Genomic DNA, 27219 nt, shown 5'->3' with positions numbered 1-27219 from the left:
ACACACTGCAACACTCCCCACACATGAAATGTCTTCAGACAAGAAATTCCTCCACTCTGTCACAATAGGGAATACTGGAGGTGAAATCCCAATTCTGGCCATGGGCACCGAGATAAGAAGGACAGTTCTTTTCCTTAGGAATGAAAGCCCCAGTTCTCAGTAAATTTCTGGTTTGATTGTTTGGATTCTGTTTGGTTTTGTTGTTGCTTTGTTTCCCTGGTGGGGCTGAAGTGTCCAGTCAGGAGCAGAGTGACTCTTGCCAAGGAACATTGTGCTGCTGTCCCTTAATATTCAGTCTGGTTATTGCTGCTCCCTTGCTGGGGATTTCTTCAGCGCACTCAAGGCCTCGTTGGTAACAGGGTGAAGGAGCCCTGGCCCAGGCTCTGGCTCTGGGGGACACGGGGATGCTGCCAGGAGGTCCCTGTCCCCCTGTGCCACCCCCAGGGCCCCGTCCCCCCGTCCCCGTGTCAGGCTCTGGGGTCGATCTCGTGGAACATCCTCTGGGGGAGGCTGCGGGGCCGGGGGCGGGGGGACCTGGGGGGACAGGGGACCCCACTGTGCACGAGCAGGGTTGGACTGCTCTGGGGGAACTGTGAGGGGGGCCGGGGCAGAGTGACCTCCCCAGTGACCTCACACAGCCCCTGTGATGTCGCACTGCCCCTGTGATGTCACAGTGCCCCCGTGATGTCACACTGCCCCTGTGATGTCACACAGCCCCTGTGATTTCACACTGCTCCTGTGATGTCACACTCCCTCTGTGATGTCCCAGAGCCAACTCTGAGACGCCACGCTATGATGTGATACAGCTGCTCTGTGATGTCACAGAAGTCTCTGTGATGTCAGAAAGTCACTCTATGATTTCAAAATCTCTACTGTGATGTCACAGCCTGTTCTATGATGTTACACAGCCACCCAGTGTTGTCACAGCCCACTCCCTGATGTCACAGAGCCACCTTCTATGATGTCAGGATCTGCTCTATGGCCTCACACCCTACTCTATGATGTCACAGCCAGCTCTGTGATGTAACAACCCCCCTCAGTGATGTCACAAAACCCTCTCTGTGATGTCATACTGACACTCTGTAAGGTCACAGCACATACTTTGACCTCACTGCCAGCTCAATGATGTCATGCAGCCATGCCATGATCTCACAGCCTGTTCTGTGATGTCACAAAGTCCCCTCTATGATGCTGTAGCTGCTCAGTGACCTCACAAAACAAATTCTGTGATGTCACACAGCCCCTGGCTGACATCCCAGCTGCTCTGTGCCTCTATGACACAGCCACAGAGGTGCTGCTGTGACACAGCCCCCTCAGGGCCATCCCACAGCCCCTGCCAGTGCTGAGCCCCTGTGAGCTCTGTCTGTGCCCTGCTGGTGTCCCTGAGGGGCCCTGGCAGTGCCCCAGCCCTGCTGGGCTGTGCACAGGAGCTGCTCCTGGCCAGAGCTGTCTCTCTGCAGTGCTGCCCTTGCCAGGAGCTGCCTGTGGGCCAGGAGCCCGGCCCAGCTCATCAGCACAGACACAGCACAGGGACTTTAATGAGCCTCTGGGGCTTTGCTGCTCTTTGCATCAGACCCAGTCCCTCGGAGTGTGCTCAAAAAACCTTCTCAGGGACTCAGAAAGAGGGTGAAACACTGAAGTTTCTCATACTTTAAATAGATCCATCTGAGGGACAGGACTGAGAAAGTGTCCCCAGGTTCCAGGTAGAGAAGAACACTGGTGGCAGTGATGACAGGTGGGGACAAGCAAGGGAAAGGTGTCTCTGCTGTTAAGAAAACCTGCACCTCTGTCCCTGCAGGCTGTTGGCATCCCCAGCTGCCCCACCTGGCTGGGCCCTTCCTTTGCTGACAGCTCTGCCTCCTGCCTGCCCCTGCCTGCCCACACAGAGCCTGGGGCTGCTCCAGGCTCCTGCTGGGGACGTGCTGCACCACAGCCCTGCCCTGACAGGGAAATTCCCTTCTCCTGGTGTTCAGTCTGGACCTCCCAAGCTGCACTTGGTGCTATTAGGTCTTCTTCAGGCTTATTCCTACTAAGAAGAAAAGCTCCAGCCTCTCTGAAACCACCCATCCATCCCTCCCAGGCTATTCCCTTTCAGTCCTCAGTCTCTACACCACTGACCACAGAGGCCGCAGACTCTCCCTGCTGGTTTTGTGATGAGGCCTCCAAACCCCATTCTGGGAGATTTTTGAGTCCTCTCCAAGGTCTGTGAAAAGGGAAAAGTAGCATTCGAAGTTATTTTCTCCTAAATCCTACAGTGACAGAAAACGGGTCAGTATCTTTAAACTGAATGGGGACAAATAAACATTTGTTAGAAGGAGGAAATATTTTACAAATAATAAAGTGGCAGGAAACTGCAGCTGTTTTTCCAGAGAAGTGGATTCCCCATCCCTGGAATTGTCCAAGAGCAGGAGCTTTGTGCAGCATTGCCCATTGAAACCCTCTCATCTCCAGTGACAGAATTCCTGCATTGAGGGTTCTCTGATATGCTGGGTGCCCTCACAAGGCTTCTGGCCGGAATGTCTGCTGAGGGCAGCCAGGCTGCTGCAGGGGCAGTGGACTCACAGCCATCACCATGGCAGCCCTGTGCCCTGGGCCTGGCTCTGCCCTTTCCTCTGCCCCTGCCTTGGCTCTGCTGCCATGAAGAGTTTTGTCATTAATATCTTGTCCCCAAGGTGCTGAGGCCAATGGCTTCCCAGTCAGGCTCCTGAGGCAGAAGTGGCTTTTCAGAGCCCAGCCAGGAATGAGCCCTGAGGCAGCAGCTCTGCAGTGGTGGCCACCTGGCTGGGCTGCCAAGGGAGGCTTCTGGCCATGGCCTGCAAGCAGCTGCTGCTGCCAAGGTGCCTTTGGTGCCTCAGGCTCTCCCTGGCACAGCTCCCAGCACGGCACTCTGCCCTTGTGCCCGAGCCCTTCCCTGTGCTGGGGCTGACCTGGGGCTTTTCCTGCAGTGGGACCTGCCCTGCTCATGGCACAGGAAAGGCAGTTCCTGCTGGAGCAGGAGGCTCTGCCTGCAATGGGCTCCAACAACTCCGACAAGGTCCTGTTTGCAAAGCCCCCAGTGGGAAATGAAGGGGGGGGGGGTCACACTGCTTTGGGGGTGAATAATGCTGACACCAGCCTGACTCCTCCATCCCAAAGTTCAACATCCTCAGAGGGAGCTGAAGCTGTGGCAGAGCTGGAAAAATCCCCAGAGAAAGGAACAACCAAGTGACACCACTGAGAGCTTCTGCAGAGCTGCTGAGCTGGCCCAGCCTGGGCACATCTGACTGACAGGGCAGCACCTCAGACGAGAAAAGCCCTGTCCCAAATTTTAATGGCAGCATCTCCTGACATTTCCCTTCTTGAGGGGTGTGGGGATTCCTCCCAGCGGTGGGGACACCCTCAAGGTCACTGCTCCAGGCTGAGCCAAAGGGAATTGCCCATGGTCATTGGTCTGGGGGAGTGACATCAATCTCTGCTTAATTACAGGTTTTGCTTAATACAGTTGCTTTGAAATAATTTCCTAGTGCTCTGTATAATATATTTTACGTCTCTTACATCCTGGCATAAATATTTCTGATTAAGGCAGTTTTGTCTAATCATTACCATAATAGAGAATACATATTTATATAAATATATCTGCCCATGACAGGAACCCTGTGAGTGTCTGGGACATCCCGGCTCTTTGGCAGCCTGGGGACTCCTGGGATGTCACCGTGGAGCCTCCGTGAGTGCCTGTGACAGATCGGTGCCTTTGCAGCCCAAGGTGCCATGGGATGTCACCATGGAATGGCTGAGACTGCCTCTGACCACAGGGCTCTTCACCATCCCCAGAAAGCCCTGGGAGGTGTCCACGGAGCCCCAGTCTCTGTGTGTGACATTCCAGCTCTGGAACAGCCTAGAGACTCCTGGAAAGTCCCTAAGGAACCCCTCTGAGGGCCGGTGAGAAACCCGATCCTTAGCAGGCGACCATCACCAGCCCCCTGTTGCTATGGTCAGTTTCCATGGCAACCATCACCAGCCCCCTGCTGCTATGTTCAGTCCCTTGGCAGCTCCATGGAGACCCCATGCCAGGGGTGGTTGCCATGGACACCAGCTCAGGCCTGCAGCCACATCCCGTTGCCATGGCAACCATTGGCAGCCCCATCCCCAGGCTCATGGGATCCCAGAACCACAGAATTGGCTGAGCTGGGAGGGAACCATCAGGATCCTCCAGTCCAACTGCTGGCCCTGCACAGGACACCCCAACAATGCCAACCTGGGCCTGGCAGCGCTGTCCAAACGCTGCTGCAGCTCAGAGAGCCCTGGAGCTGGGACCCTTCCCTGGGGAGCCTGGGCAGGGCCCCAGCAGCCTCTGGGCAAAAACCTTTTCCTGACATCCAACCTGAGCCTGTACTGACTCAGCTGCAGCTGTTCCCTCCACTCCTGTCCCTGGGCACCCGAGGGAAGAGGTTCCCACAGCCCCAGCCAGGGACCCGCTCCCAAGGCTGTTGCCATGGCCACCAGGGCTGGGACCAGCTGGGATGCTCGGTTTCCAGGGGCCGGGGTTCAGGAATGGGATTCCCATATTTCCTGCTCCCGCTAAAACCGCCCTGCCTTCGCTGCCCTCCCGCCTCCCATGGAAAGCACAAACGGCAAAGATCCCGGGCTGGGATAAAAACAATTTATTGGGAAAAGCAATGAGATAAGGAACAAATGGAACAGAAATTATATTGATAACTGAAAGGATAAGAAAAACTATTTACAGGGAAAACTAAACACAATTCACTGGGTCTGCCTGGCCACAATTTCCCCTGCCTGGAAATTTCACCCTTCTCTTCAGGGAGAGAGAGAGTCCCTTTCCTGCCCCTGGCAATGACCTGAGGTGGGAGTAAATGTAATGACAGGGCCATAGCCAGACCCTCATGTTCTTCCATCCCACATCATATCATTGGCAGGGGCAAGAAAAGGTACAGCTGTCTTCCCAGCATGGATCACAGGGAAAATGGGTCCCCAGGGCTCTTCCCAACGTGGGTTCTCCTATGGGGGATAAAGCTGGAGCAGTGCATGAACTCTTCCTGCAGTTGGGGCATGTGCAGGGTTTATTTTACTGGTGACTCCGTTGGTGTCTGGTCAAGTGAGAGCTGCTGGTGAAGCTCTTCCCACACTGGGGACACTCGTAGGGCCTCTCCCCAGTGTGGATGCGCCGGTGGGTGATGAGGGTGGAGTTGTGCTTGAAGCCCTTCCCGCAGTCAGGGCAGCGGAAGGGCCTCTCAACCGTGTGAATCCGCTGGTGCTGGACGAGATGAGAACTGGTGTGAAACTTCTTCTGACACTCAGGGCACTTGTGAGGCTTCTCCCCAGTGTGGATCATCTGGTGGCTGATCAGGCTGCTGCTGTGCCTGAAGCTCTTCTCACACTCTGAGCACTTGTAGGGCTTCTTCTAATCATGAGGCTGCTCATGGACCACCAGCTCTGAGCTTTGGCTGAAGCTCTGTCCACCTTCATGGCTCAGGGTGGGTCTTTCCTCCTGAGAGTACCCTGGACTGGCTTTGGAGCCCCTCTTCCTTTGGGATCTCTGAGGCATTTCCTCCCAGTTGGAATTCTGCACCGTGGCACTGCTCAAAACGGCCTCTTCCACAAGGTTCTGTTGGGGGAATTTGTCCTTCTTGGTCTCCATCCTCAGCTTCTTCTCTGGGGGAGGAAAGACAAGGAGAGGATGGGATTTGCCTCCGTGCCAGAGGGAAGGGGAAGGAGATCCCCCCAGTGCATCCCTGGTAGGACAGCGTTGGCAGCAGGGTTGTCCTGCAGCTGGGGGCTGTGCTGGGCTGGGAGATGGAGCATGAGAGAGGGGGAAAGGGGCACTGACTTCCTCCTCACCTGCCTGGGTATCCCGGGGCATCTTCCTCGCAGTCTCTCCCTCCATCTGGCTAAGTTTTAGGAATGGGAAATCCTGTTTTGGGAGGAAAACAAGGAATGAGCACACTAAATTTTGCACCGGATTGAAGGCAAACCTGAGGGAGAGTCTAAGCCAGAATTCCAATTCAAAAACAAAATTAGGATCAAGGGAATGATACAGAAACCCTGCCTTAAACTGACAGAGTCAGGATATAACCTGACACCCTGTTGGTCACGGTGGTGGCTGCAGTCCCATTAAATGGAGGCTGCAGTCCTGTTGGAGTGACGAAGGTGATTCTGTCAAAACAGTGATCCTGTAGAAGGGTCTGGTCTTCCTCTGAAGGTCCAGTGCTGGTTATGGAGCTCTCGTCCTCTGGCAATCCATTAGGCAAGCTGCTCCTGGTATTTCCAGCCTCAGCTTATATCCAGGTAGGAATGCTTGGATCCTCCCCCTGGGTGGAGCATCCCACAATGGGATGATGGAATTTTATCAGTCCTGCAGTGACACTCAATGGCCCATTAGCAGAAGATATCTCCCCTGGAGGGTGTTATCAGGGCTGAGTCATGGAAGAGATAAAGAACACTGCCCCACCTGTTTATAGCAGTTGATGAAGATGGGGATTGAAAACCTGCATTTGGTTACATCTTGCATGGCAACCTGAAACGGTGGGGTAATCCCTGCTCAGGGGGTGAACACCACCCCCCTTACCCAAACTGGCTCAAGTGTAAATCCCCCACCCCGGGAAGGCCACACACACAGGGGACAATGTCACACTTGCCCTGCTCCAGGTGAGGTCTCTGTTCCTGTCCCTCCCTTACTCTCCCCCCTTTTCTCTGTCTTTCCATCTCTCTCTCTACCTCACATTTAGTGTTCAATAAAATCCACCTTGGATTTGGTCTTTTTAGCACCTTCATTGGGGCAGAGGCATCTCTCCAGCAATTTTCTTAGCCAGATTGCAACATTATTTTGCCATAGTGGGTTCAGGGCACTGTTCTCTGACCCCAAGTGCCTTTGACAACAGCATGGTTCCCTCCTCTGAGGAGGTTGTGGTTCTCTCTGGAGGAACTCTTGGAAACATGGACACAGCTTCCTCTGAGCAACTTATGGGAGAACTGATGAGGAAAATGGCTGTTGTAGGTGGCCAGTGAAAAAGAAAATATTTTTTTGTCCTTCTTTGAAGGACAAAAAAATCACTGGAGGAAAGGGAGCAAATGATACCAGCGAGACTGACAAGGTTCATTCACCCCATAATGAGGAGCACAAGGCTGCTATAAATCCCACAAAAAGCCCAGCTCAAGTAGCTAAATTCAAAAATAACTCTGGAATTCACAGGCTTGGGTTTTTTGCCAAATGTGAGAATCAGTATTCTCTTCATCCCTGTCACCTTTGTGACAGCTACACAAAGTTTTCCCTTCCTTTTAATAATCTGTATTGGGCCTAATTTCCACTTTTCTTTTATTGGAACCTGCCAGCAGCTGAGCTGGAGCTGTGCAGGAACCAATGAAACTTGGAATTGCCACAGAATTTCTTCTATTGTCAGTTTATTCCTGTTTGGGAGTTGTTTGCATTTTCATCACATGTGACTCTTGGGAAAATCAAATATTCATGAAAGTATTTTATGTAGGATTAAGTTTGATTTCTGCCTAATTTATTTTGTCCAGTGCCCTGGGGATGCTCAAGGGGTCTCTGTGCCTCTTACCCTCGGGAACGCTCAGGAGGAATTTGTTGCTATTGTCCCTGTCCACAGGGCCAATCACCCCAGGCCATTCCCCAGGGGGTCTCCATCATTCTCACCCCAGAGAATGCCTGGAGGGTCTCCCTCCCTCTCACCCCTGTGCCAGGGGGTGCTCAGGGGGGTCTCTGTCCCTCTCAGCCCAGGGGATGCTCGGGGCTCTCTGTACCCTCACCCTGGGGGATGCTCGGTGGGTCTCCATCCCTCTGGCCTCAGGCAATGCCTGTGCAGGGCTGGGCACCAGGGGCTCTGTGTCCCTCTCACCGCTGAGGGTGCTTGGGGCTGGGGGGCTCTCCGACCTTCTCACACCTGGGGAGGCTGGGGGGGTCTCTATCCCTCTCTGGGGTGACAGAAACAAAGTAAAATTGTTTCTGCTCAGAAATCAAACTTAACCCTCCAAAAAATGACTTGAATTTGCTTTTCCCACAAGACACTTTTGATGGAAATGCAAAAAAAACCCCCAAACTTTAATGAAATGACAAAAGAAGCAAATTCCTGGCAATTCCAAGTTCCATTAGTCCTGCTCAGCTCCAGTTTAGATGCTGGCACATTCTGAAAAAAGAAATGTGGAAATTTGGCCGAATTCACATTTTGAAAAGGAAGGTAAAGCTCTATGCAGGTGTTAACAAGGTTGATAGGGACAAAAAGACAAAATATTCTTAGATTTGGCAAAGCCCCCCAGTCTGTGAAAGACTGTCTCCCAGGTTTGCCTTCAAACCAGAAAAAAAACTCAAAGTGCTCAGCCCTTGTTATTCTCCCAAAACAGGATTTCCCATCCCGAAACCTTTGTCAGATGGAGAAGGAGGCTGCGAGGAAGAGGAAGATGCCCCGGGATACCCAGGCAGGTGAAGAGGAAGTCAGTGCCCCTTTCCCCTCTCTCCTGCTCCATCTCCCAGCACAGCCCCTGGCTGCAGCACAACCCTGCTGCCAACACTGTCCTACCACCAGGGATTGCCTGGGGGGATCTCCTTCCCCTTCCCTCTGGCACGGAGGCAAATCCCATCCTCTCCTTGTCCTTCTGCCCCCAGACAAAGAGATGAGGATTGAGACCAGGGAGGACAAATCCCCACAGCAGAACCTCGTGGAAGAAGCTGTTATGAGTGGCTCCAGGGCAGAGGAATCCAATAGGGAGGAAAAGCCCCAGCAATTCCGCACAAGGATGGGCTGCAAACCCAGCCCAGCGTGCTCTGAGTAGGAAAGACCCAGCCTGAGCCAGGAAGGTGGGCAGAGCTTCAGCCAGAGCTCAGAGCTGGTGGTCCATGAGCAGCTTCATGATAGGGAGAAGCCCCACAATTATTGGGAGTGTGGGAAGAGCTTCAGGCAGAGCAGCACCCTGATTTGTCATGACATGATCCACACTGGGGAATGGCCCTATGAGTGTGAGGAGTGTTTGAAGGGCTTCAGCTACAGCTCCGCCCTCATCAGGCACCAATGCATCCACACTGGGGAGAGGCCCTACGAGTGTCCTGAGTGTCAGAAGAGGTTTCACACTAGCTGGAATCTCCTCCAGCACCAGCGGATTCACACAGAGGAGAAGCCCTTCCGCTGCCCTGAGTGTGGGAAGGGCTTCAAGCACAACTCCAACCTCATCAGGCACCAGTGCATCCACAGTGGGGAGAGGCCCTACGAGTGCTCCACCTGTGGGAAGAGGTTTCAGAGCAGCTCTAATCTCCTCCTGCATGAGCGGATTCACACAGATGAGAGGCCCTTCTGCTGCCCCAACTGCAGGAAGGGCCTCAAGCAAAACTCCCACCTTGTCACCCACCTACACACCCACACTGAGGAGAGGCCCTACCAGTGCGCCACATGTGGGAAGAGGTTCACCAGCAGCACTGACTTGACCAGACACCAACGCAGGCACCAGTAAGGGAAGCTGGAAATGCCCCAGCTGCAGGAAGAGCTTCATCCCCCATGAGAAAACTGTGTTGGGAAGAGCTTGGGTGATCCAGGTTCCCTGTGATCCATGCTGGGAAGACACCTATTGCCTATTCCTTCCCCTGTCAATGACATGGTGTGGAACTGACGAACATGAGGGTCTGGCCATTGGCATGTCATTACATTCACTCCCACATCAGGTCACTGCCAGGGGCAGGAAAGGGACTGTCTCCCTCAGGAGAAGGGTGTCCTTTCCAGGTGGGGGATATATGTTTCTGGGAAGAGCCAGGTGGCTGTGTTGTAGTTTTCCCTGTAAACAGTTTCATTTATCCCTTCTGTTAGCAATATTGTTTCTGTTTGGCTTCTTCCTTATCTTGTTGCTGTTCACAATGAATTGTTCTTATCCCAGCCTGGGATCTTTGCCTTTTGTGCTGTCCATGGGAGGCGGGAGGGCAGTGAGGGCAGTGCAGTTTTAGCAAAAGCAGGAAATTGGGGAATCCCATTCCTAAATCCTGGCCCATGGAAACCGAGCATCCCAGCTGGTCCCAGCCCTGGTGGCCATGGCAACAGCCTTGGGAACGGGTCCCTGGCTGGGGCTGTGAGAACCTCTTCCCTCTGGTGCCCAGGGACAGGAGTGGAGGGAACGGCTGCAGCTGAGTCAGGGCAGACTCAGGTTGGATGTCAGGAAAAGGTTTTTGCCCAGAGGCTGCTGGGGCCCTGCCCAGGCTCCCCAGGGAAGGGTCCCAGCTCCAGGGCTCTCTGAGCTCCAGCAGCGTTTGGACAGCGCTGCCAGGCCCAGGCTGACATTGTTGGGGTGTCCTGTGCAGGGCCAGCAGTTGGACTGGAGGATCCTGATGGGTCCCTCCCAGCTCAGCCAATTCTGTGGTTCTGGGATCCCATGAGCCTGGGGATGGGGCTGCCAATGGTTGCCATGGCAACGGGATGTGGCTGCAGGCCTGAGCTGGTATCCATGGCAACCACCCCTGGCATGGGGTCTCCATGGAGCTGCCATGGAAACTGACCATAGTAACAGGGGGCTGGTGATGGTTGCCATGGAAACTGACCATAGCAACAGGGGGCACGTGATGGTTGCCGTGGAAACTGACCATAGCAACAGTGGCTGGTGATGGTTACCATGGAAACTGACCATAGCAACAGGGGGCACATGATGGTTGCCATGGAAACTGACCATAACAACAGGATGCTGGTGATGGTTACCTGCAAAGGATCAGGTTTGTCACAGGCTCTCAGAGAGATTCCATGGGGACTTTCCAAGAGTCTCCAGGCTGTTCCAGAGCTGGAATGTCACAGGCAGAGACAGGGGCTCTATGGAGACCTCCCACGGCTTTCTGGGGATGGTAAAGAGCCGTGTGGTCAGAGGCAGTCGCAGCAATTTCATGGTGACATCCCAGGGGGACTGTGGGCTGCAAAGGCACCAATCTGTCACAGGCACTCAAGGGGGCTCCACGGTGACATCCCAGGAGTCTCCAGGCTGCCAAAAAGCCGGGATGTCCCAGACACTCACAGGGGTTCCTGTCATGGGCACAGTGGGAGCTTCAGGTAAAAGCTTTATTTCTTTATTGGAAAAACTCCTGCTAAATCATGAGGTGGAGAAATGACACCCAACAGCCAACATGGTTCCTCAAACCCCTGTAGGGCCCCTAGACTTCTAAAATTCCTTCAAAGAGAGGAGACTGGGAGTGGCTGGATCCAATCCCAGCCCGAGAATTTCTCAAAGGTGTAAAACATTGAACAGGTGGAATTCAACTTTAACACAATTTGTCCCATAGGATTAATGATAGAATACCAGATTAATTTATATAAATATGTCTCTGGCTTATTCTGATCATGATCAGATTGAAAGATCACCAGCACAGTTATTTAATCCACAGTTCAGGAGCTATAACAATTATTAGAATATAGTGCTCTAGGCAGCAATTTTGAAGTCAACAGGGCCTTGCTGGAGTTGTTGGAGCCCATGGCAGGCAGAGCCTCCTGCTCCAGCAGGAACTGCCTTTCCTGTGCCATCAGCAGGGCAGGTCCCGCTGCAGGAAAGCCCCAGGCCAGCCCCAGCACAGGGAAGGGCTCGGGCACAAGGGCAGAGTGCCGTGCTGGGAGCTGTGCCAGGGAGAGCCTGAGGCACCAAAGGCACCTTGGCAGCAGCAGCTGCTTGCAGGCCATGGCCAGAAGCCTCCCTTGGCAGCCCAGCCAGGTGGCCACCACTGCAGAGCTGCTGCCTCAGGGCTCATTCCTGGCTGGGCTCTGAAAAGCCACTTCTGCCCCAGGAGCCTGACTGGGAAGCCACTGGCCCCAGCACCTTGGGGACAAGATATTAATGACAAAACTCTTCATGGCAGCAGAGCCAAGGCAGGGGCAGAGGAAAGGGAGAGCCAGGCCCAGGGGACAGGGCTGCCGTGGTAATGGCTATGAGGTCACTGCCCCTGCAGCAGCCTGGCTGCCCTCAGCAGACATTCTGGCCAGAAGCCTTGTGAGGGCATCCAGCACATCAGAGAACACACACTACAGGAATTCTGTCCCTGAGGATGAGAGGGTTTCACTGGGTCAGGCTGCACAAAGTTCTTGTTCTTGGACAATTCCTGGGATGGGGAATCCACTTCTCTGGAAAATCAGCTGCAGTTTCGAGCCACCCTCATACTTGTAAATTATTTCCTCCTTCTAAGATATATAAATCCACACTCATTCAATTTAAAGATATTGGCCCCTCTTCTGTCATTCCAAGATTGTGGAGAAAATAACTTTGATCACTATTTTTCCATTTTCTCAGACCTTGGAGAAGACACAAAAATCTCCCAGGATGCACTTTGGAGGCCTCATCACAAAACCAGCTGGTAGAGGGTGATGGCTCTGGGCTCAGTGGTGTGGAGACTGAGGGTAGAATAGGAGTAGCCCGGGAGGGATGGAAGGGTGGTTTCAGAGAGGCTGGAGCTTTTTCTTCATAGTAGGAATGAGCCTGAATAAGACATAATAGCACCAAGGACAGCTGGGCAGGTCCAGCCTGGGCAGCAGCAGAAAGGAATTTCCATACCAGGGCAGGGCTGTGGTGCAGCACGTCCCCAAAAGGAGCCTGGAGCAGCCCCAGGCTTTGTGTGGGCAGGCAGAGGCAGGCAGGAGGCAGAGCTGTCAGCAAAGGAAGGGCCCAGCCAGGTGGCACAGCCGGGGGATGCTGACAGCCTGCAGGGACAGAGGCGCAGGTTTGCTCAGCATCAGAGACACCTTTTCCTTGCGTGTCCCCAGCTGCCATCACTGCAACGAGTGTCCTGCTCTTCCTGGAACCTGGGGACACTTTCTCAGTCCTGTCCCTCAGATGAATCTATTTATATTTTGGGAAATTTCAGTGTTTCAATTACTTTTTGAATACTTCAGAAATTTTTGAGCACACTCGGAGGGACTGAGTCTGATGCAAACAGCACCAAAGCCACAGAGGGTCATTAAAGTCCCTGTGCTGTGTCTGTGCTGCTGAGCTGGGCTGGGCTCCTGGCCCAGAGGCAGCTCCTGGCAAGGGCAGCGCTGCAGAGAGACAGCTCTGGCCAGGAGCAGCTCCTGTGCACAGCCCAGCAGGGCTGGGACGCTGCCAGGGCCCCTCAGGGACACCAGCAGGGCACAGACAGAGCTCACAGGGGCTCAGCACTGGCAGGGGCTGTGGGATGGCCCCGAGGGGGCTGTGTCACAGCAGCACCTCTGGGGCTGTGTCACAGAGGCACAGAGCAGCTGGGATGTCAGCAAGGGGCTGTGTGACAGCACCGAGTGGGCTGTGTGAGGTCACAGGTTGGGCTATGACATCACAGAGTTTGTTGTGTGAGGTCACTGAGCAGCTACAGCATCACAGAGGGGATTCTGTGACATCCAGAGCATGTTGTGACAAAATGGCATGGCTGTGTGACATCATAGAGCTGGCTGTAAGGTCAAAGCGTGTGCTGTGACATTACAGAATGGCAGTATGACGTCGAAGAGAGGGTTTTGTGACATCACTGAGACTGTTGTAACATCACACAGCTGCCTGTGACAATAAAGAGTAGGGTGTGAGGCCACAGAGCAGATCCTGCCATCATAGAGGATGTCTCTGTGACATCAGAGAGTGGGTTGTGACATCACTGGGTGGCTGTGTAACATCACAGAGCAGGCTGTGACAACACAGAACAGACAGTGACATCACAGGGTGCCTTTTTGACATCACAGTGTCTTCTGTGACATCACAGTGCAGCTGCATGACATTCTAGGGTGACATCCCAGATTTGGTTCTGTGGCATCACAAGCGGGATGTGTGACATCCCAGAGTGGGCTGTGACATCATTGGTGTCTATGTGACATTGCAAAAGAGCTGTGTGGCATCACAGGAGGCTGTGTGACATCACAGGGTGTGTGCGACATCACAGGGGGCTGAGTGACATCACAGGGGTTGTGTGAGGTCCCTTGGGAGGTCACTCTGCCCCAGCCCCCCTCACAGCTCCCCCCAGAGCAGTCCAACACTGCTCGTGCACAGCGGGGTCCCCTGTCCCCCCAGGTCCCCCCGCCCCCAGCCCCGCAGCCTCCCCCAGAGGATGTTCCACGAGATCGACCCCAGAGCCTGACACGGGGACGGGGGGCCGGGGCCCTGGGGGTGGCACAGGGGGACAGGGACCCCCCGGCAGCGTCCTCGTGTCCCCCAGGGCCAGAGCCTGGGCCAGGGCTCCTTCACCCTGCTACCAACGAGGCCGTGATAGCACTGAAAAAATCCCCAGCAAGGGAGCAGCAAAAACCAAATTTAACATTAAGGGACAGCAGCACAAAGTTCCTTGGCAAGAGTCACTCTGCTCCTGACTGGACACTTCAGGCACACCAGGAAAACAAAGTAACAACAAAACCAAAGTAAATCCAGGCAATCAAACCAGAAATGAACTGAGAACTGTCCCTGTGTGTGTGTATGACACAAGGGCAGCGAGGGCAAGGATAAAAGGTCTACAGCCTAAAAGCTTAATAGAGCTCAAACCTAACAGAATTTAACGTGCACCTTAACCTTAAGTGATACCTTCAACCTCACAATTTGGCAGAAGAACACTACTTAACAGTATTTAACCTAACTTATAACTTATGACTTAACAATTTAAAACAGGAATAGCACCTTAAAAAATTAGGTAATAACTTAAAATAAGTTTTATATCTTAGCAAAAGAACAGCTCTTAGCAGCATTTAACTTAGCTTAGAGCTTGTGACAAAACCTTACTTACTGATATCTGGATATCTGACTGACTCAGCTATCCAAGGGATGCCAACCCCTCAGAGAGCAGCATTTCTGCCACATTTCCCCAGCACAGGCACTCCTGTGTGAACACAGACACAAAGAGTCAGTGCAAGGCACCTGTGAGCAATTCCCCTGAGGGCAGGCAATGCTCACTGTGGATCCTTTGGCATCTCCCCAGCAAAGGGCAAAGGGCTGAGCCTGGAGGAGTGGGGGGATCGGCCCAGGCTCTGTCGTTGTTCAGGATCCCCGAGTGCAGCAAACGGGAGAGTTCCCAGCCAGGAGAGGCCCCACTCAGAGGGAGTCGCTAGCCCAGGAGAGCTCCAAGGGCTCCTTTTGGAGCGCTGTTTGCAGGGCCCCAAGAGAGGGGCTTCAGTCCCAGCAATGGTTCATCCTGGCCACACTTGGCACCAACAGCTTTCTTTGGCAGTGTGTGAACAGGGATGTTGTGCCGCTGAGGGAACAAAAACAGCTCCCAGGGCTGCTCCTAGAGGAACCAGGTGCTGGTTGGGCAGCAGCAGTGCCTGGAGCAGACAGTGTTTGTGATGAGCTGCAGAGGAGCTGAGCCCAGGGGCTGTTGGCCAAGGCTGAGGCCCAAGGAGCATTTCTCAGCTGGCAGGGAGGCCTGAGAAGGGGAGGGGGGAATGCAGCAGCACAGGGCCCATGGAACCAAGGGACCATTGTGACCCTGTGGGGCCCTGTGAGACCAAGGGTCCATAGTGACACTGTGGGGTCCTGTGACACCAAGGGACCATTGTGACACTGTGGGGCACCATGGAATCATGGAGAGCACTGTGACATTGCTGGGATTCATGGAAACATGGAGACCATTGTGACACTATGAGGCTTGGTGGAATAAGAAAACCATTGGGACACTGTGAGGCCTCATGGAACCAGCAAGACCATGAAGAAGTCCATTGTGATACTATGGACCTCCTCATGGTGGCCCTGGGAGGACTATTGTGATACTGTGGGGCCTCATGAAACCAAGAAGCCTTTGTGACACTGCAGGGGTGCATGGAACCAAAGCTCCAGGGCAATAGAGTGGCCTCCTGTCATCAATGGTCCATTGTGACACTGTGAAGCCAGAGGAGACCATTGTGACACAGCAAAGCCCCAGAGTACAAAGGTCCATTGTGATATTGCAGACCTCATGGAACAGAGGAGTCCCATGACATTGTGGGGCCTGGGGAACCATGGAGACCATTGTGACACTGCAAGGGCTCAGGGAGTCCTTGGGACCATTGTGACACTGTGGGGCCTTATGACACCTAGGGGCCACTGTGACATTGTGGGACCCCATGGAACCTAGGGGCCATTGTGGCACTGCAGGTCTTCTTGTAATCAAAGGGCCATTGTGACACTGCTGGAACCCATGGAATCAAGTCACCATTATGACACTGCGGGGCCCCATGGATCCAAGGCACCATTGTGACACTATGGAGCCCCATAAAACCAAGGGAACACAGAACAGCTCTGGCTGGTTTGGCCTCCCATAGACTGCCTGACTGGTCCAGCTGACCTGTGCATGTTGAGGGTCACTTCTCATCTGCTGCTGAAACACTGGGGCTCTGTGCTTTCCTTCCCAATGGAAAAGAACTCTCCTTCTGCTCCAGGCACCCATGGCCAGAATTGGGATTTCACCTCCAAATTTCCTTATATCTCGAGATTGTTCCCATAGGAATATTGTCAGGACAAATCTGGCTGGCAGTGGTTTCACAATAGTCACTTCTCATCTGTCCCCAAAACACTGAGGGAGGGTCCATGCTCTCCTTCCCACGGGAAAGAACTGTCCTGTCTCTCCAGGTGCCCATGGCCGAGATTGGGTTTCCACCTCCAAAATTCCCTAAATTCAAAGACTGCTCCCAAAAAAAACGTGCCATTCCTGACACGTCTGGCTGGTCTTGGCCTACTGAGGTTCTCATCTGCCTTTCAAACCTTGGAGCTCTGTGCTTTCCTTCCTATGGAAAAGAACTGTCCTTCTGAAACAGGTGGCCATGGCCACAAATGGGATTTCACTTCCAGCATTCCCTGTAGTGACAGACTGGAGGAGATTGTTGGCTCTAAGCATTTTGTGTGTGGGGGAGGAAGGGGCAGGTCCAGCCTTTCCCTGCCCTGCCCTTGTGGGATCTCAGCACCTCAGGACGGAGGTGCAGAGTGTCCGAGACCACCCTTGGGGGGCTCGGGAGTCCTGGAATGTTGCCAGAAGTGTCTGGTGGCTGGACTTTGATCCTACACAGGAGACGACACCTGTATGAGGATGGGAGGATTTCACTGGGTGAATGGTGAAGGGATAAGTTAATTAGAGTGTAAGACACAGGGTTTAGGATTTCTGTACAGGGGGGTCTAAAGAAGTAAGATGGAGGAATTGGGGCGTGTCCTGTCCTTCTTCTTCTTCTTCTTGGCCTCCATCTTCTGTGGTGATGTTGGCACTTTGAGATTGGTTATTACTAGAAGTGCACCGGTTAATAAGGGTAAAAGGTATTGGGGAAAAATAATAAATATTGTGTACGTAACTTCGAGTATAAAGATAGGTGACCGCCCCGGGGGCTCTCAGTGTGCCCATGGCTGACATGCTGTGCAGACCTCTGTTGGGCCGAAAGAAAATCTTTTAGATAAACAATTAATAAACACCGAGACCGAGAAAAGATCAGAAATCTCTTCTCGTCCTTTGAAGCGTCGGCTCTTCAAGGCCATCCCTGAGCCTTTCCAGGCCACCTAAACAGCCGAGAAACCGACATGCCCTGTGACCCCAATCCCCCCAGAGCCTCCATCCCAGCCCAGCAGTGTCTGCCAGTCCCTGGCACAGCACAGGCAATGCTCCACAGCCACCTCTGCAGCCCCAGCCCAGCTCCTGAGGGACCAAATGAGCCCAAGGCCCACCTGGGGGAAGGGCCCAGCAACACCAAGGGGTATTGAAGGCTGACCACAAGGCAAGCACACATCTTGACCCTCTCTCCTCCTGGAATTTCTATCTGAACACTGCTGGAATCCAGGAGTTGGTAGCTGTGTGTGTGCTTCTCTGTATCTTTTTTGTCTTTCTCTCTTTTTCATTCACGCTTCTTGTAAAATTTGAGTAACTTAAAATTGATCAAGCTAAGAGTTTGTGAAGGTGAATGGGCCAAGTCAGTGCTTTGAGAATTGGTTTTTGTTGATTGAATGTCATACTAAACCTTTTGCCAAAGTTTCTCTGATTTTTCTAAAGTTCCCAGTAAAGGCTGTTTTGTTCTTTTGAGCTCCCAGCCACATTCCACACTCCATTTCCCAGCTGGAGCCGCTGGTGCCTCTGAGTTGTGCTGCCCCAGCCCCAGGGACGCTCTCCTTGTCTGCCCATTCCCCCACGGTCTCTGGGCAGGGATGGCCTCAGTGGGGGCTGCTGACATCCTCAGCACCTTGGAGGCTGCTGCTGAATTTTCCTGCTGCAGAGGCTTGTTCAGCCTTCAGCTCTTCAGTGCAGGAATTCAGTGTCCCAGGGCTCAGTAACATTCAGAACACCTTAACAAGCCAAGCCTCTGGGGATAATTTGATTTCAGTTTTCAAACCTTGTGTGGTTAATTAGGCAGATTTCAGAAGTGCATTCAAACTGAATATATTCGATTTTAAAAAACAGTGAGAAAAGATTTCTTAGGTCCCGTTTAGGTTTTTTCCCCTGTTAATAAATTGATATGTGCAATCTTCAATTGACACTGAATCCAAGCACCTCCTCATGCAGTTTGAATAGACATGAAAATCAAGACCTTTCATGGCTGACAATCAATCTGACTCTGTCCCTACCCCCACCCCACCATTTCCCCCATCCAAGCCCTGGCACTCAGAGCAACCTTGTGCAAATCTGAGCTCCCTCCAGCCCAGGCTGCACCTGCAGCTTTCAGCTCCTTGGCTCCAACTCCCACCTGCTTTCCTTGGAGAAGGAGCTGCCCGAGACACAGAGGGATGTTCATTTCTTGTCAGCTAACAAAGCCAAGGGAAGGCACAGCTCCATGAAATGCAAAAGTCATTTCTCTGTGGGATATTAAATCCACTTTCCACAGCAGACAGCTTCAGAGCAATGGAAAACACCTTCTGTGCCCAGCACAGGTCCCAAGGTCTCCCCAAACCCTTCGTGCCCTGATTCTGCCCAGATTTGCTCTTTGCACACACGAGTCACACACTGAAGTCAGGAGCTCCCTCCATGCCCACAGGGAGGAAAAGAGAGAAAGGGGATGAAGAGCGCTCCTGTGTAGAGCCAAGGTCCAAGTGCTCTGGGATGTTCCAGCACCATCTGACATGTCCACCATCCCCCAGAGATTTCCGTACAGCAACAGTTTCAGACAAAGACAAAAGAAAAGGTAATTCTGTGAGATATAAACACAATTAAGATGTTGACTAATATGATATTTATTTGAGCTTCAGAAATATTAGGCAATTCCCCAAAGGTCAAAGCATGAAACCAGTCAGCTGAAGGGCACTTGAATGACCAGAAAGCATTGGGAGGAGTGTTGAGGGTTTTTTGCAGGACAATGGACATATGCAACATATGCACAATCCAGCCTTCTTAGAAACTGAGTAAGGTCACCATGCCCTTGAAGGACACAAAAGGAGAAGAACATGCTCAGCAGCAGATGGTTCAGGATGCAAAGGCACACAAGAAAACCTGCAGCAAGATGCACGAAGAAGAAAGATTAACTAAAATTAACTGAAATGTCAAAATGTGTGCGTAAAAAGGACTTAACCAATCACGTATTAGCTTGAGGTGTGAACAATAGAGAACAGTATAAATATGGCTTGCTTTTTGTAATAAATTGGCTTCACTTGATCATATTAATCATGGTGTGATGTCCCGTTAATGATCCTCTGCACCTGGGGACCAGAAATGCATGCAAGCCTCCACCCCAAGAGACATTATGAATTCAGAAAACATGGCCATTAACTGCTTGATACCAACACAGAGTAATGGCAACCAAAATGCAGTCAGACCAGGGTTTTTTCCACTCTCTCTCAAGCCCCATGCATTGGGCACCAAATTTTGTCCTGATTTAGGGCAAATTTCGGAGAAAACTTCCAAAGGGGCCCCTCCAGAAAGGAAACCCACACAGCCCCTCTCCCCAACCGGGTCAGGAAGGATTCCTTGGAGAGAAGTGGAAAGAACCTGTCTATTTAACAGACAAAGCACCCCCAGCACACAAAATGAACAATACCAGGTGACAACACTCTTTCACCACTCTGAAAAAGATGACAAATTCAGAAAGTGTCTCTTGGGAATGGTCGCTCTGTTATCAGTCCCTCCGGTGCTGGGGCAGCTGCTACAGCCACAAGGTGCAAACTCTCGGTGTTTCCCAGGTCCCAGTCTGGAGCAGGTTTGAGTGGTTCCAAAAAAGGGAAAGGAAAACAGTCCAGGCAAAAATTCAGACTGCTTAGCTAAACTAACTAATGAGCAGAAACAAAAGCAAGAGCAAAGCAAAAAGCAAAAGCAGCACCATGTACTGCCCTGTCTCTGTGCCCTGCCAGCCATGGGGGAGTGGCTGATAACAAAACCAAAACAAAACTTCCCTCTTCAGAGCCAGTCTTGAAGGCACAGAACATAATATCCAGCATGAACAGAACAGACAGCTGGGGATACAAGCGTCCTAATGTCACCCTAGGACAGCACAGTTATTCCAAACTGACCCCCAGCAGCCCCCTCCTCACCAATGCCATCTGCTGGGGCTGTGCCAGCTTCAGGAGATGCCTTCCGGGCCTGCATTACCTGTGTGAAAAATGCATATTGTATGACTGGCTTTTCACAAATATTAAAATGAATATTATATGTGTTGTGTTAGAAAGTTATGTTGTACTAATTTTCTTAAGTAGTGTGTTAAATCTAGTTTTAGGTTATAACATAATGTTAAAATAGAAACTATGCTACGTAAGATACTTTTATAATTAGAGTATTAATAATTTGGACAATTTGAATTAGGACAATATGAGATAATAGAAACAAAGAGTTACAGATGTCTGGGTAACTTCTTCTGGGCAGCATAAGCCTGAAAAAGGACACACATTAACAGAGGGTTAACCCTTAAAAACAATAGCCTGTTGCATATTCATACCCCTCATACATGATGCATAAATTCCATTCAAACACAGGCTTCTGTCTGATCAGTGTCAGCTTCTTCCTCTGAATCCTGACGGCGTCTTCATAGCTGAGCAGGCAGGAAGAAGTTCGTTTCTTCTGATAAGAGAGCAATAAATTCTCTTTCTCTGAAATATTTAGGTGTCCCGTGGCCGCTATCTCGTTGCGAGTCCTTTCTTTAAAAAAAGTATCTCACATAGCATAGTTTTTATTTTAATATTATGTTATACCCTAAAACTAGATTTAACACACTACTTATGAAAATTAATACAGCATAACTTTCTGACACAACACATATAATATTCATTTTAATATTTGCGAAAAGGCAATCATAAAACACGCATTTTTCCGACGGGAGGACTGGGCTCCCCCAGTTATTCCCTGTGCAGGCGGGACCCCCCCCTTCCCCTCAGAGCTCTCCCGCGCTGAGGGGCCGCTGCCGCTTCCCGCCCTTCGCGCCCGCCCTCAGCGGCCGCTGGGAGCTGGGGCCGCCCCGCCCGCCCTTTTATCGGAGTCATGGAGAAGGAAAACCGCTTTAAATTGTTCATGCCGCCGCGCCTGAGTGCTGGGCAGGTGTCTGCGGGCAGATCCCAGGTGAGCGCTCGGCCGCGGGGCCGCTGAGGGCGGTCCATACCACACATCCCCCCCCACTGGCCGCCCCCTTGGGCTGTGCTGCTCTGGAGGCCGCGGCTGAGGAGGGGACGGGGGGAAAGCGCAGGGCCCTTCCCCGGGGACACGGGGATAGTGCTGGGCCCGGGGAGTGCCCCGGCAGAGCCCCGAGCTGGAGCACACACACACCTGCCCCTTGCCCCGGGCTGGAGCACACACACACACGCCCCTTGCCCCAGCAGAGCCGGAGCACACACACACCTGCCCCTTGCCCCGGGCTGGAGCACACACACACCTGCCCCTTGCCCCGGGCTGGAGCACACACACACCTGCCCCTTGTCCCGGCAGAGCTGGAGCGCGCACACACACCTGCCCCTGCATAGGCCGGGACGGCTTCTGCACTGGACTCATTTCTGTGCGTATGCCTAGAGTGGCACATGCACAGACATCTTCGGTTTGAATTTCAAAGACTTTTGTTGTTGTGTTCTCTCAAAACTGAAGGGAATCATCTTCTGGAGCATCTGCTCTGTGCTGTAAGTCCACGTTTGCTGTGGGTAATTCAGCCCAGAGAGCGAGCAGGGCTCTATCACTGGCCGGGGTCTGTGTACAAATCACCAACAGGACGGGGCTGCTGAGGAACTGCCTTGAGCTGTTTTATTTTCCAGCATCAGTCTCATTACGTGGTTATGACAATGGGAAGATGCCAGCAGCTCACATCCCAGGCAGCAGACAAAGAACATAATGTGACAACTTACTTTAAAAGTTTTTTGACCAATCACACAAAGCAAAAGCATATTGACAGCAGTTCTATCCAACCACTTTAAGCGCAGGTACCTTTGGTTAAAACAATGCTTGCCTTTTTTGAATACAATACCTGCTTGTGAGCCTTGAAACACAATGCACAGAGCTCCATTATTAAGCTTAGAACTTCCTAATACCTTGCTAGATAAACTTTTCTGTAGCTTAGGTAGTTATTCTAGCCAAGCATTAATACACAGACCATTGTTCTATTTGTCCTTACTTTTCTACTTTTTGCATAATTTTTCTGCTGACCTATCTCATGGCTGCTGCTTGGCTCTGTTCACAGTTCTGCTGTCTCTGAGGCCTGCCTTTTGCAGCTTTCCCAAACCCCTCTGATTTTATGGATTCCCACAGGCCCCACTCAGATGCTCGCACTGGCATTGGTGTCTTGGTCTCACCAGATCAGGTGTGCAGTGAAAATGTTCTGTCCCCACAATGAGTTATGAGAATGCAACAAGTTATTTTTTCATGTCGAAGCTCCTTATGAAATATGTTGAGATTCAAACAGGATATTCTGACATCAGATGAGTTAGCTGTTTACAGGATGAACTTCTGTGACTTCAAAAACTTGTAAAAGGGTATTTTCATATTGAAACATAATCAGATGTGGTTTAGAAGTGCCCTTGGAAGTAAAGCAAAAAAGAAATATCAACTACTGAAGTCTTCAGAAAAGTAATTTTTCTCCTTGAGTCCTTTGCCATGCACCAGTGCCCAGACAGGCAGGAGCTGCTGAGTTCCCTGCATTAAAAGCTCCCCTTTGGCCACAGTCTGTAAATCAAACTGCAGGACACCAACAGTTTGATCAACCTCTTACTGGGAAGTAAGAAGTGAGTTCCAAAGCCATTACCAATACCTTGGGCTTTGAAAACTGTAGGCAGCTGTTTAATTAATGACACATTCTATTTTCACATCATCTGTAGGGATTTTTTCTGGCTTTTATAATTCTTCTTTGCAAATCTACTATTAAGGAACTAATTTTTAAATTTGTGCAGAGTATTAACAGACGCTCAGTTGATGAATTTAAGCTGCCATTCGATGTGTCGAGCCGTGGTGAAATCACTGATTCAGGTACGATTGGAATATTTGCCATGCACCTTCTTTAGATTTTTATATATTGTCAAGTTTTAATTTTCATGAGTAGTCTCACAGTTTCATATCTGTAACTGTTAAATACAGTTTCACTGTTACTTTTTTTAGAAATACATTGATCAAAATCTCTTCATGTTTCAGATACAATTTCACAGCAAGTGAAACTTTGCTCTGAAGTAGATGAAGAGGTCAGCTGAGTATCAACTCTGCACATCTAATTCCTTGGGGTCTTTTGAATTTGTTCCCAAACAGCGCCTAAAGCATTATTCAGTAGATATTTCAGGGCTAAAGGAAGTAATCAGAAGGGAATAATGTTTTCTGTCTCCTGTTTTAAGCTGAATCACTTTAGAGGAGATATTTGTGATTTAGTGAACATGCTTGGAAATTAATCTTTAAAAATTAAGGTGATTGCAATATTGTTGTTGTTTTTTTCTTTGTTTGAAGTGTCTGCAAAGTCTATGAGCTTTAATTAGAGTAAGATTTAAACACTTAACTATCCTTGTGGAACTGCCTCTGAATACTCTGTTGAGGGGCAGAAGGGTTGAAGTCAGAGTATTATTTGGAAAACCGAAATGGATTTTCCCAATTGCCTGGTCTGGATTTATTTTATCTGTAAAACAATGAATTCAGTGGTTTCCTCAAGCACTGGATTCCTTTCACAGTGTCTTTACCAGCACATATCTGCTTTAGCACAACTCAGTACAGCTCATTTTTTTTGCAATAGCTTCTGTACTTTGCAGCTACAAAACACTGTTTGCTACCACAAAATAAAACACATTTCTTGTGCTCTCCCTGCTGATTTTCATATCCCTGACAACTTTTTAGACTTATTTAATCCTAAGCTATTAAAGTACCATCAGGACTGTAACAAAACTGTGGTGCAGCCAGTACAAGGATGTTGTTTGGGGCTGTTGTAAGTGAACCAAAGGGCCCTTGGGGCTCCTGTGTTGCTCTCCCTGCCTCAACCACTGGCCCAGCACTGCTTGTAGGACACTTTCAAGGTGTTCTAAGGGCACAAGGGTGGTGCTTTTCCTTCTTGCTCCATGTGTGAGCAGAGAACTGCTGGGACACTTGGATATTTATAAATCCCTGGGTCCAGATGGGGTCCATGCCAGGGTGATGAGGGAGCTGGCAGATGAGCTTGCCAAGCCTCTCTCCATCATTTATCAGGAGTTGTGGCTCACTGTGAGGTTCCAGATGATTGGACACTGGCCAGTGTGACACCCATGTACAAAAAAGGTAGGAAGGAGTATCCTGGTAATTCCAGGCCAGTCAGCCTGGCCTCAGTGCCAGGTGAGATAATGGAGCAGTTCACACTGAGTGCTATCACACTGCACTCACAGCATGGCCAGGCTATCAGACCCAGCCAGCAGGGCTTTACCAAGGGTGGGTCATGTCTGACCAACCTGGGCTCCTTCTGTGAGCAGGTGACTGCCTGGTGCATGCAGGAAAGGCTGTGGGTGTTGTGTGTCTGGGCTCCAGCAAGGCCTTTGGCACTGTCTCCCACAGCACACTCCTGGAGAAGCTGCAGCCATGGCTGGGACAGGAGCACTCTGTGCTGGGCTCAGAACTGGCTGCATGGCCGGGTCAGAGAGTGGTGGTGAATGGTGCTGCATCCAGCTGGCAGCCAGGCACCAGTGCTGTCCCTCAGGGCTGTACTGGGACCAGTTCTGTTTAATGTTTTTATAGACGGCATGGGTGAGGGCTCGAGTCCTTCATGAGTAAATTTGCAGAGGACATTAAGCTGGGAGCTTGTGTTGATCTACTGGAAGGAAGGAGGGCTCTGCAGAGAGACTTAGATCAGTTGGATGAATGGGCAGAGTCCAGCAGCATGAAGTTTAATCAGTCCAAGTGCTGAGTTCCACATTTTGGCCACAAAAGTCCCCTACAACGTTCCAAGCTGGGGACAGTGTGGCTGCACAGTGCTCAGGCAGAAAGGGCCCTGGGGGTGCTGGTGACAGCCGGTTGAACATGAGCCAGCAGTGTGCCCTGGTGGCCAGGAAGGCCAATGGCATCCTGGCCTGGATCAGGAATGGTGTGGCCAGCAGGAGCAGGGAGCTCATTCTGCCCCTGTACTGGGCACTGCTGAGGCTGCACCTTGAGTGCTGTGTCCAGTTCTGGGCCCTCAGCTTAGCAAGGACGTTGAGATGCTGGAGCACATCCAGAGGAGGGCAGCAAGGCTGGGGAGGGGTTTGCAACACAAGCCCTGTGAGGAACGTTTGAAGGAGCTGGGGCTGTTTAGCCTGGAGAAGAGGAGACTTAGGGGTGACCTTATTGCTCTTTACAGCTTCCTGCAGGGAGGTTGGAGCCAGGTGGGGTCGATCTCTTCCACTGGGCAGCACTGACAGAACCAGAGGACACAGTCTCAAGCTACAGCAGGGAAGGGATAGGTTGGATACTAGGGAAAAAATTTTCACTAAAAGAATAATGAAGCACTGGAATGCTCTTCCCAGGGAGGTGGTAGAATCTCCATTTCTGTATGTGTTTAAAAAAGCCTGGACATGGCACTTGGTGCTGCAGTTGAGGTGTCAGGGCATAGGTTGGACTCGATGATCTGAGAGGTCTCTTCCAGCCTCATTATTCTGTGATTCTGTGTGTATTCATGGCAATGTCACAAGTACTCCTGGGCAAAGTCTCTGAAGCTGCTTTTACTTAACTCAGCAGTATCTGTCAGAAGGAGAGGACAGAAATGTGTGAAAAACCTGCTAGAAGGAATTTTGGCTTCACTGATAATTCTGGCAAAACTTTTATTGATTTTGGTGGACTGCAGTTATCCGTGTCTTTAAGCCCATCTATTTGGAGATGTCTGAAGGGGGTTTGGGATATTTCATTGTATTTGTACCTTCTATGTGCCCTGTAATGCCTTTTGATACATACACAGAGAATGCACAAAGATTTAAACTTGGGCTCCTGATCATGTATAAGCTTATATCACCATCTGTGGAAAAAATATTACTCTTGTGATGTTTCTAAGAGATAAATACATTATCTACAACAGTATTAATTAGATATTATATACTATTAATTAGATAGTATTTGAGATTAACTTGTGGAACCTGTTTTAATAGAATCCAGAAACAACGAATGAATTGTTCTCAAAACTCTACAAAGAGGCTGAGAAGATCAAGCACTGGAAACTGACGGTGGAAACTGAACTAAACCAGAAAGAAAGAAAACTCCAAGAGAATAGAAAGATTATTGAAGCACAGAATAAAGCCATTCAAGAACTGCAGGCCAGTATTGTATAGTGTACATTGAATATATGAAGTTCAATGCTTCCTGATTCAGTATGACACTATTTTGATACAGTTAAATATTAAAGACTGTTTCAGTTTGGTTTGTGCCTTGACAAAATGATTATTTTGAGAAGTTGCAGGCACCTGTCCTGTGTGAGGGTGTGTATGAAGAATATACCTGTGTCTCATTTGCTGGTAAATTATTGTTCATTAATTATTGCATCTTTCATGCAAAAGATGACTCAGCATATAATACCAGATAAAACAGACTTCTGTCTACTGATGCCCCAAATGACTTTTTCATGAGGGATTTGAGAAGTTCAAGTGCATTTCTAATATATTTTTCAATAACAGTGTCTTTTTGCATTTGTTCCCTATGAAATCAGTTTGAAAATGAGAAACTCCATTTGAAACTGGAAGATGAGATATGTGAAAATAAAGATCTCTTGAAAGAGTAAGTAATAGAACCAAGGATATATTTTTGTGGTGGAAATAATCAGTTTCCATGTGGGCAGTTTTATGTAGCTGTTAAATTTTGAAGGTCATTTCCATTGCTACTCTTTAGGTGCACAAAGCACTGTGCACTCCTGTGCAAACATGATATTTTTCCCTCCTTTAGAGCTGCTGCTTCGAGGCATCTGTGTAATCTGCTCAAGGAAACCTGCACTCGCTTTGCAGAGAAGACCAGCAAATGTA

The 27219-nt window shown here is 50.6% G+C and overlaps 1 protein-coding gene across 1 annotated transcript in view; it reads right to left on the bottom strand.

Annotated features, from left to right (window-relative positions):
* Nucleotides 1–5062: 5062 nt before the first annotated feature.
* LOC131560164 (zinc finger protein 22-like) overlaps nt 5063–27219 on the bottom strand; it is a 38938-nt gene continuing 16781 nt past the window's right edge. The window contains exons 2-3 of the mRNA XM_058808827.1: nt 11110–11130; nt 5063–5398 (exon numbers count right to left, since the gene is read on the bottom strand). Of these exons, the coding sequence (XP_058664810.1) occupies nt 5063–5398; nt 11110–11130 (357 nt within the window). The remainder of the gene's footprint in view (nt 5399–11109; nt 11131–27219) is intronic.

The sequence above is a fragment of the Ammospiza caudacuta genome, chromosome 7, assembly GCF_027887145.1.
Source record: "Ammospiza caudacuta isolate bAmmCau1 chromosome 7, bAmmCau1.pri, whole genome shotgun sequence".
In the NCBI taxonomy this organism is placed as follows: Eukaryota; Metazoa; Chordata; class Aves; order Passeriformes; family Passerellidae; genus Ammospiza; species Ammospiza caudacuta.
This window is presented reverse-complemented; position numbering and strand designations above follow the sequence as displayed.